Source organism: Blennius ocellaris (assembly GCF_963422515.1).
Source record: "Blennius ocellaris genome assembly, chromosome: 3".
NCBI classification, from domain to species: Eukaryota; Metazoa; Chordata; class Actinopteri; order Blenniiformes; family Blenniidae; genus Blennius; species Blennius ocellaris.
The window spans coordinates 9,640,463-9,651,193 of NC_137652.1; the positions used below are offsets into that span (position 1 = coordinate 9,640,463).

A 10,731-nucleotide genomic window follows, 5' to 3' on the forward strand; every position below is an offset into this window, starting at 1 on the left:
AGTCTTTAGTGAAGCGAGATTCCACACTTGTGGACGCACACACACACACAGATGAGAGGAGGGTAAAGGCATAAACAGAGATATGATCAGAGAAGCAGTGTCAGAGCTTTAGGGAAACAGGCAACAGGGAGAAGGGGGACTCTGCAGTCCGACAAGTGGGTGGAGAGCAAAAGACCTTCTGTGGCCGCGTGTGTCCAGGACAGGGATGGCCGTTGAGAGGAGACACGCTAGGCTGAGTGTGAAACTGGAAACCAGTGGTGCACAGCTGACTACTAAAAGCCTCATTGTGAGAACTTCAGTTCATTCCCACAGTCGAGGAAGAGTCGGAGAAAGCCAGAAAGGTGAAATGGAGGTTGAGTTTCACTTCACCGCCTGACAATGCAGCAATCCCGATCAATAACAACATGCAGTTGAAGCGACGAGCACCCGGTTCCTCGCTGCATGCAACTGCCTAAACTTGTGCTGCAAACTTCCTTTAAATCTTCCAAAGTAATGAATATTCAGAAAATGTGAGCTTTTTAAAGTCCTCGAAAATGTTTTAAGCCTTTATAAGGTCAAAAAAACCACAAAAAAAACCCGAAAGCCACCAACTCTCCATGTGTTGCTGAGAGAAAAGCGTCCCCAAACTGAAGTCGGTGGAAATGAATTCCAACCTGCCACATTTGAATAGAAACCCTTACATACTCTTATCAGTCTTCTCCAGGTGGCTCTGGACCACCTTTGAGAGTAAAAACCTGTGCCAAGTGAGTCTTCTTAACTCAAGTTTCTGCCTGGACGGATGTGAAACGGGCTGGATGTGCTGCTTGCTCACCCTGACCACGGTGTCAAAACCATACGTCATGCATAATTCGACATGTCGTCATAATAAAGGCATTAAAAGGCTGTAAATACATGCAATTTGGGGTTTTGAAGCCTGCATACCATTACACCAATGTCACTTGTGCTCCTGCTTATGCGATGTGGCAGAGCAGAGAGCAGGTTTCCTTGAAATTACATTCTAAGGAAAACATGCTGAATATTTACACTATTCTGGGACTTGCATGCATTGATAATTAAATAAAACTGGCATTTGATGTATATTTTAGGGATTTATAAATAATGGGGGAAAGAAATCATTACGGTAGTCAAAGGAGATAAGATGTAAATATAAATATCATGTGTCAAAGTTTAAAGCTCTTACCAGATATTGAAAAATGCAGGGGAGCAGCACCACATCAGTCAGCGTGAAGTACAGTCCTTCAGCAAACACATGCTCCAGTGCAGGCAGGTCTGCCGTCCTCACTTTCCTGATCTCAGAGTTCTCTCTGGTGGTCAGAGAAGGAACTGATTCCACCGACAGCTTGGCCAGAGCCGCCCGGAGCTCGAGTCCATCGCAGACCTGAGATGAGTGTCCAGGCTTGGACTGGGAGCTGCAGTTCCCAGGGCTTTTATGGGCCTCATTCCTTCCACTCTGTTTCTGCTCCCTGAGCTTCTGCCGCCGTATTTTATCGTCATTGTGGACTTTGACAGGCTCAGCTAGCCTTCGCTCAAGGGTGAGAATGGAGAGAGGCAGCTGTTGATATTGATTTGTGGGATCTTGGAGGTGGTCGTCCACTGCCGACGGGATGCCAATTTCACACAGTCTGGTCCACTTGCTGACCTGCGAGTGAGGAAAGATCTCTGCGTTCAAACTCAATGCTGCTTTTAAATGCACTGCAAACTCAAAAGATACTAGTTTCACATTCATGGCGATATGTGTAACACTGACATTGGTCAGAGCATAACCTTGATATGAAAGGTTTACCACTTGAAGGCTTGAAATCTAATCAGCATTTCACATCTGCAATAACTTTAACCCTGAATACTTTGGCAGAAAACATTCCTTGGATATTTATGGTAATGTGGAAGCCGTGAAAGCGATGGACAGTTATTGAATGTTTTTTTTTTTAGTCCTTCACACAGAATGTGAAGGAAAAAAATTCAAAAAACATCTTCACGTTAAAAAACACTATAATTATGACTCAATTTCTGTTTAATGATGATGAACGCCAGGCTTGGCAGTGGTATATTCATTGCATGTTTACTGTAGTTCAGCCTGTACTCGATCCTCTATGTTGCATCAGCAGAGGGGAAAACTAATGTCCACATAATGACCACTAAGCTCACGCTTCATTTTGAATTACATTTATTTGAAAATATATACAATTACAAAAATAGTACAAAACTTATGTTGAAAAAATATAAAAACATATTCATATTTGAAATAAGTATATAAGTAATGAGTCCATAGCCAACAGGGTAAAACCTCCACTACTGTTTGTTCAGCTCAGCCAAACTGGTGACACTTGGAGAGCTCGCTATTTTCTCAAACACTGTGAAAAGTTTGAGAGTCGTTGGACGAGAGTTTTATCTATAAGACCAAAAACAAAAAATAAGGCAAAAACATCCCAGTATACAAAACACTGGAAAAATAATATCTCAAGGCAAACTGAAACCCCACAATCAATAAATGGTTTTCTGAGAGCGCTTTTCTATGAAACACATCACAAGACATGATATGAAACAATCAGTGTATCATTACTTTCAAATACCTGAAACGACAGGCATATAAAAAAAAAAAATGTTGTTCAGAATGATCACAGAGGAGACAGTTTGATTTCTTTAAACTGTTCCAAAAGGAAGGCGTAGTGGGGCTGCATGACATCAGTTATTATTTGAATATGCAAAATGTGAAAAATGGTCCTGAGTATTATTATAATGGAAAGAATTTAAATAAATTCAAATCCTTAAGTATATCATGTTAATGTCTTCGAGTAGAGGGCTACCAAATAGCAGCGCTCTTTCCATCCATCCATCCATCCCTCTTCTTCACCACATAATCCTATGCAGGGATGCTGGATACAATCCCAGTTTGCTCTGGGGTAGGGCAGGATACACCCTGGATAGGCCAGTCCATCACAGCACCAACACACAGAGATAGACAACCACACCCACTCGCTATCACACCTAAGAGCAATTTGTTAACGTCACCAACCGAACCTCACGTGCATGTTCTTGGACTGTGGGAGGAAACTTCGCAGCTACTATTCCATGGGGGTGTAGTTTATGTGATGAGCAGGTGTAACCCACGGGAGGTGATGCATCAAACTGCAGCTACCAACAAGAAAAGATGAGCCAACATTCTGAAAACCAAGCAAAGGCAAGACAGGATTCCTCCCATAATCCAATTACATACACGTAACTTTTGAAATATCAATTCAAAAATATGCGCAGTTGGTGTGTTTTCAGGACTGCCTTTGTGAATGCCCGGTACAGGGTATCTCTTGGCTTTCACCTTGTGTTAGCTTGTACAGGCTTGCAGCCCTCTATGACATTAGTTTGGTTGAAGCAGCTATGAAAGATGAATAAATGTCACAACACATTTAATCATCTTACTGGAAGAAAAACTTCAAATGCAATGAAATTCAATAAGATTAGTAGTGAGACTGCTCAATTTCTGATTTAAGAAGCTTCAATTTCCTTTAGACATCTGCATGTTTGTCTCACAGGTAAAAGATCTCTGGTTTCGGTTCCTTTATGCATTTGCCCCTCCCTTCAGTCACTTTGGTTTCCTCCCAAAGTCCAAAGACATACACTCGGGGTAATAGTTTTCTCCAAATAGAATGTGAATATGTGCAGTCGACTGTCTCTTGTTTGTGTTTGTAATGGACTGGGAGAAGCGAGGGGGTCTGGGTTCATGTACCAGCTGTGTCCGTCTGCGTGGAGTTTGCATGTTGTCCCTGATATGAGTGTGGATTTCCTCTCACAAACCAAAAACATACATGCTCCATTAATTGGTGACCCAGGCAAGGGTGTACCCTGCACTGCCCATTGTTGGATAGGATTGGCGCCATACTCTGCAACCCTGAACAGGATGAAGTGGACTAGAAAGTGGATGGATTGACCGGGCATCTTGTCGAGGTTACACCCTGAATTTTACCAGCAGCGATCTGTTCTCTGCGAACAGTAAATTGGAGAAAGCAGCTCCAGTTGATCAAACTATGGATGGATGATTTCCTGCCACCTCAGTCCATGCTTGCCACTGACCTCAGCACAGGCCTTCAGACACGTCTTCTTGAACCCCAGCAGTGCCAGCACATCGCTCCTGGACGGGTCGGCCTTGATGGTAGTGTTGATGATGTGCCTCAGCACCACGGCCAGTCCCGCCCTGCACAGCCTCCCGGACTCATCCAGAGCCGCAGGCAGCCGGCAGCCCGTCACCAGCCGGGGCAGAGCCTCCACACCAATGGCAGAGACATCCAGGGACGAGGGCAGCTGGCTCCGCAGGGACTCCAGGCTCAGGGGTTTGTTGGCAGCCAGGAAAACTTTGAAAGACTTGCAGTCGCAGTAGGAGAGGAGGAAGAGGACGATGGAGGAGTGCAGGGGGAAGCGAGGCTCATCGTCCTGGGAACAGACTTCCAGGTAGAGGGAGGGCTGCTGTTGGATCCCCTCACTGTGTTTCATCGTCAAGAAAGTACGGCACTGTGGGGTAAAACAAAGATTCCACAGTTGGATTTGGAGACCATGCGCAGGACCACAGAGACTGAATGACATTAAGTTGTACTCACGACAGGACTGGATGAATATATGTGCGACTTCAATAAACCCACGTTGCTGCGACTTCCTCCTCATGTGTCCATCCTGTTACAACAGCTCCATCAGCTGTCCGCTGACTAATGCATGCGTATTATATTTGTACAAAATCACCCCCAAAATGCAATATCTGCTAAAATGTGGAATTATTACAAATTGCATGTGTTATTTAATTTTAATTGCGCATAGGAGATGTATGAGTAAATATGTATTTCAGCTATTGGTTCCGCCCTGTCCCGGATATATTTGTGGGTTGCACCGGTTGTAATAGAAGGGAAGTATTAGCCGCCGGGCTCTCCGCTTCTTTGTAGGAAGTGATCAACCGTCTCATATCCACAGCGAAAAACATATAGAGCATCTGGGCAGATTCACCACAACAGGTAATGTAATAAATATTTAAATAGATCACAAGCTGCTGATGAGATTTCAACTGACATCTGAAAATCGGCGCGGCTAACTTTAGCTCCCGGTGTTGCCGTTAACTGTGCCCGTGTTCCTGGTTCGCTTACATACAAATGCTACATATTAAGTAAAAATAACGACGAATTCAATGACATATATGACAGCATATCTGTGTGAATATATATGTGAATAATTTCCACAGCAATCTTTTATTCACCTCTTCAAATAAGTTTCTTTGGCTTGCTTTACTCCACATGTCCGTTTATCATAGTAGGTGTCATTTTATTTGTATATTGTCTGTCTGAGTATTGGTGAAGTGAACTCCGTTTCACTGCTGCAAACATACAGTTATCACTGAATATTGATGAAAAGGGCTTCTTTTTTAATCATCAGTGTTCATTAACATATGGATGCCATTGTAGATTGCAAGAAATTGTTTTGATTAAAACAAAAAACATGTGCGTGTGTGTGTGTATATGTATGTGTATATATATATGTGTGTGTGTGTGTGTGTATATATATATATATATATATATATATATGTCTTGTCAATTGACGTTTAAAAAACTAACGCCACTCGATTATTATTCTTTTTCAGCCATGGCTGGACCTGTCACTCTAGACTTGGACCCCATCTTTTTGAAGGGTCTGAGTTATTTGCACTCCAAGAGTAAAGACTCGGCTGAGAAACTCAAAGCTCTGCTTGATGAGTCCCTTGCAAGAGGAAGCGACTCATCTTACCGTTCTTTAACAAAAGTAAGAAAGTGGCAGTGTTTGCTCTCCTTTTTTTTTTTTTTTTTTTTTACATTGCTTCTCAGTATTGTTCATCTTCCATTTGGTTTCAATTTACCAAAATTTTCAAACCACTAACCTCTAATATACATCATTTTTGTGTCCGCAGGATATCGAGGTGTCAAAAGTATCAAAACTGAGCTTAAGTAAACAAGACTCCAAGTCTTCCTCAAGCTCTTCATCTTCAAACAGCAGCAGCGGAAGTGGCAAATCGAGCTCTGAGAAAAGCAAGAAAGAAGTAGAGAAAAGACCCTCTGAGAAGGTACTACACCCGTTTTACTAATACAATGATTTGTTGTTAAAATCTGCATAGACAGCATTGGTTTAAGAGTAATGGAGAATACCATCAATTCCCAGATGTTGTCTATTTGCAGTCAGTCAATCGACTTGTGAAGAAAATTCTCTCTGTATAACTGCTGAGCAAGTGGATACTTCTTTACAATGATTATGAGGCAGACTGCTTCATTATAGCCTTACAGTAAAAATGATAACAGAGGTTGTTGGTAGAAGTTATCGTGACAGAAACTTGTAAACGCATGAACCAATGTTCTTTGCTTAATGCAACAAAACCAATATCATTGCATCCAATATGTCAAACACTGATGTTTTTGTGAGGCTAGTTTTGACATTAGTTCACAGAAGATAATAGATGAAGGGTGCACAGAATCATTTTTCCATTTTGCTCTGATTCATATGAAATATATCAAATTCAGCAAGAAGATGTAGATATGCATGCATTTGAAGCAACGAAAGTGCCTTTCGGGAGGAAGCGGTTCATTATTTTCACTTGTCAAACCTCTCGTAAGTTGCATTAGACGAGCTGCAAATATGAGGACATTTCACAACAGGAATGCTCTTTAGGCTTCTGCATTAGAGTCCAGTGGGCATACCGCACAGAGCATGTAGTGATATCGTTGAATAAAATGTCTTCGTCAGCTATTGAATGGAATTGACAAATAATTTTGGACCAACTCGTTAAAGAAACTGCATGTCTCACTCTGATGTTTCTCTATTGCCGTTAACTCACTCAAATTGACGCCTCAACAATTCTCAATAATATTGCAATCAAATGTTGTTTTTCGCAGTTGAAGACAAACTCTGCAACCGTCATATACTCTGAGCCTAAACTGGATAGGAGAATAATAAGGCTTAATAATTATTAGAGCTATACAAGAAACAAGTCAAAGGTTTTGACGTAATCGAGTCAGCTATGCTCCAGACTCATTCTGCCTGTAAAATGTTTATTTTATATGGTAGAGGTACAGACTACATTTGTATGTGAGGTCATGATCAAAAGCATGTTTACGTGTGTCCTTTGCGAAATGTGGTGAAGACGCCTGAGAGTTTATACTGATGTTATTTCACACTACCAGGTCTGGTTTCCTTTAAGCCTTCATCACAGTATTGCAGAGTTCTGCCCTCAAACAAAACGGACTAAGGGCACTCGTGAATATCAGTGTGTTACATGTTGAATATAAATAAAGTTCTCAGAAATCTTTATAGTGCAACAAACAGATACTTTATACAGAAATGTGGTGTAAAAATAGAATTAATAAAAAATGTAACTGCCTTGTCGGTTGCTCGCGTCAGCATGTGTTTTTCAAACTGAACTCATTCTGTCTCGCTGGAAAACAGGTCAGAGTGGACTTGGGTGATGTGGATCCCCCGAAAAAGCCGCGATTGGAGAAACAGGAGAATCGCTCTTCTCCGATTACAGTTCAGACCAGCAAGGACCTCCTGCCAAATATAAACGATGACGAGACTAATGCTGATGACTTTGCCATGGAAATGGGTCTGGCATGTGTGGTTTGCAGGTATGTTGAAGATTAGTAAACAAGTTGAATGTGATTATCTTCTTCCCCACTGGCATATAGTTTATCTACGTATTACGACTGATTTGAGTCTGGCTTCTAACCCAGATGGGTAAATGTGGAATGTGTCTTCTCATATGTGAAGCTTTTGTATGTGTGCATTTGACTCAAAGACAAATGACGGTGACCATGGGAAACCAGCTGGTGGAGTGCCAGGAGTGCCATAATCTGTATCACCAGGACTGTCACAAGCCTCAGGTGACGGACAAAGAAGTGAACGACCCTCGGCTCGTGTGGTATTGTGCCCGCTGCACCAGGCAAATGAAACGAATGGTGAGGGAAAACACTATCCTATTACCTCAGCACCACATCGCCACTGACTGTACAAACAAGCCATGATTCCCTTGTAAAACATGCTTCTTTTCTTTATCTGCAAGGCCCAGAAACCTCCACAGAAACCATCGCCTGCATCTGCCTCATCGGCGCCTGTCGTAAAAGACACGCTCGTTAAGAAGGCGGAGCTTAAATCCAAACCTGACACAACCAGCACCTTTCAGGCCTTCAAAAGGACCGAGGTTAAGGTACGTATGAGCTCATCGTTGCTGCTGCAATGTGGTGGGAGAGGTGAACAAGCATTCTGCCAACCTGTTTGACACACGGCCTCCAGTAGTTTTAATTTGTGTCACAATGTCGCCATCAAGACGTGTACAACCAGCGAGTTCACATTTTGAATTCATTAGTGTTGGCAGGTGAGGGAAGTACATTTCCTGCGTCGCCACTACAGTAAAAGGCACTCTGCGTAAATCCCTGCAGACGATAATGAGAAAGTATACATTTCTATTGAAGCATCAGACCACTGACTCCTGCTGTTCTGATACAGTTCCAGTGCAATATCGCTATTCCATTGGGAAGGGTTTAAAAAGTTTCAGAACACTTTTCCTCGCCAGAGTTCAACTTAAAGTTATGTTGGTAGGCTTATCGTCACAGATGTGATTATGCTAATACTTGTCGCATTGGGAATGAGGCTTATGTTCGTTTCTTATGAAAGTATTCCTAAAGTTAGGAAGTCGGTGTACAGTGTGGATTTGAGGTAAGTCTCCTGAAGGCACGCCAGTATAGCAATGTATGTCAGAAAATACAGATTACTTTTGTGGGATTTCTCTGCTTTTAAACGGTATATAAAATCATAGCTAAGTGCCATTTGTGTTTGGGATGTTTTTCATTTTTAATAGTCCCTTTTGAATAGAAAGTGATGACCAAGCATGAATAATACATGTACCGACATTTTATTGGAATAAAATAGATTAAAACCTTTTTTATTTAACCATTTAAGCTCTAGTTTTAGTTATTTGAGTGTATTTTGTGTTATTTATTGGAGTAAAACTGTAACACGCAATCTGATTATGTCCCAAAAAACAACTTTATACTAATTTTTAAGTCCTGTAATGACTTTCATTACAAAGAGTAATGAAATGCTTTGTTTTCTGACCAGATTTTCTTCTATTTGTGCAAAATAAAAAAATATCCACACCATTTTTTGTCAGTGCAAAAAGTAAAAGATTAATGTCCCTGTTGAGTAGTTGACATGAGTTCTAATGTAATGGATGTAGGCCATTAAAGTATAGAGGAGGTTTGTCCAGAATGATCGTGGGTCGCTTGCTTACTCCGGACGTGCATCGACGCAGTCTGCAGTAGGTGAGGGTGTCCACCTTCACCCCGAAAGGTTTCCCATCACATTGTGAGGAATAAACTAGTAGAGATTAACCCAGGCTTTGCAGTGCAAATAGAATTTGCCAATTGCAACAGACTGATGCACTTTCTGAATACATTTCGCTTCAATAAATGTATATTGAGATGTAATTCTCTACATAAGCAACCAAATACTTCTTAATTGCGCTACATAAGCAACCAAATACTTCTTAATTGCGCTGAACACGTCATCTTGGTGTACATTTCTATTGTTTTCACAACAGTGTATATCTTAGTGGCAATTGTACTTCACACACAGTGTTTCATTGTATTCTTTTTTAAATTATCATGCACTTTGATAATCGTGGTTACTGTTTTTCATGTCCTGCAGACAGCAGCCACGTCAGTCAATCCCACCGGCAACAACTCCTCCTCATCAGGCAGTGGTCTCACAGGCTGGGCGGCCTTCGCGGCTAAGACGAACCCGTCTCTGCCTGCTAGCTCCAAACTGGGCTCCTCGGGCGCCAGTGGGAGCAGTAAGACCTTGACTGCACCTAGTCAGAAACCCGTCGGCTTGTCTGGGCTGGCCGGGACCAAGTCTGGACTCGGGAGTGCAAAAGTTGCCGGTGGCGGCAACGGAAACTGCTCCAGCCAGGTAAACGCGAAACCTCCTCCACCTCTCACTCTGGGTAAGCAGCCGCTGAGCCGCTCGACAAGCGGCGAAAGCCAAGGGAAAGGCTCTTCTTCATCGGGGGCCGGATCCCCAGGCAGCTCGCAGGCAAGTTCAGGAGGGAACGGAGGCGGTAACGGCGGAGGCAACGGGAACAATGGGAATGGGTCAAAGGCTACCCTGGGGGACAAGCCCACATCTCAAGAGTCCCAGCTTCATGCTATGAAACGGCTACACATGGTGAAAAAGAAAGCCGCTCAGAAGAAGATGAAGAAATGAGAAGATGTAGAGAAGGAAGGAAACTGAAGCGTATTGGAATAAACAAAATCTAAACGGTGTAGGTTATGTGCCAGAGCATAATGTTTGTATGTTGAAGAACATCTTTACATGGAGTAACACCATCCATTCAAATACTTGAATTTTTTTTTTGTGTGTGTTTGTAAAACGCTGCTGGACGCTTTTGTGCCTCATTCTGTTCTAACAAATTTACCAGTCAAATGGTTTTCTTTTTATCAGTGAACATCAATAAATATGTTCCTACAAACATACAGTGACTTTGTGGGGATTCTTATTTATAAATGAGATGCAGAATACATTGTAATGTTCAATCATACTTGTCACATTTATTCATAATGTAGGTGATAAAATATATATATATAATGTAATAGATTTCTTCATTTCAGGACAAATAGACATAAAACACTGTAGAAAGCTGTTCACATAAACTTCATTTATAAACTCTTCACTTATATACTT

General features: G+C 41.9%; 2 protein-coding genes across 3 annotated transcripts in view; one reads left to right on the forward strand and one right to left on the reverse strand.

The window, feature by feature from the left end:
* gstcd (glutathione S-transferase, C-terminal domain containing) overlaps positions 1-4,682 on the reverse strand; it is a 56,127-nt gene extending 51,445 nt beyond the window's left edge. Inside the window, exons 1-3 of one of the 2 annotated variants that reach the window (XM_080517373.1) lie at positions 4,587-4,682; positions 4,066-4,500; positions 1,181-1,639 (exon numbers count right to left, since the gene is read on the reverse strand). In XM_080517373.1, coding sequence (XP_080373499.1) covers positions 1,181-1,639; positions 4,066-4,482 — 876 coding nt within the window. In that variant the 5' untranslated portion in view covers positions 4,483-4,500; positions 4,587-4,682. Of the gene's footprint in view, positions 1-1,180; positions 1,640-4,065 lie in introns of both variants that reach the window. The other variant, XM_080517372.1, reaches the window with a different exon arrangement.
* A 190-nt stretch (positions 4,683-4,872) lies between these two features.
* On the forward strand, positions 4,873-10,416 carry ints12 (integrator complex subunit 12). Its single transcript, XM_080520706.1, has 7 exons — positions 4,873-4,991; positions 5,612-5,769; positions 5,915-6,067; positions 7,441-7,619; positions 7,790-7,949; positions 8,054-8,197; positions 9,697-10,416. The coding sequence occupies exons 2-7, from the start codon at positions 5,614-5,616 to the stop codon at positions 10,252-10,254; spliced, it is 1,350 nt and encodes a 449-aa protein (XP_080376832.1). The 5' UTR covers positions 4,873-4,991; positions 5,612-5,613; the 3' UTR covers positions 10,255-10,416.
* Positions 10,417-10,731: the final 315 nt, after the last annotated feature.

What these genes read in the sequence shown, in the direction of transcription:
- ints12 (XM_080520706.1), top strand. Translation starts at nt 5,614, where the DNA reads ATGGCTGGACCTGTCACTCTAGACTTGGACCCCATCTTTTTGAAGGGT. An exon ending in CTGGCATGTGTGGTTTGCAG is followed by an intron (nt 7,620 to 7,789) that starts GTATGTTGAAGA and finishes TTTGACTCAAAG; the next exon opens with ACAAATGACGGTGACCATGG. An exon ending in CCAGGCAAATGAAACGAATG is followed by an intron (nt 7,950 to 8,053) that starts GTGAGGGAAAAC and finishes TTTATCTGCAAG; the next exon opens with GCCCAGAAACCTCCACAGAA.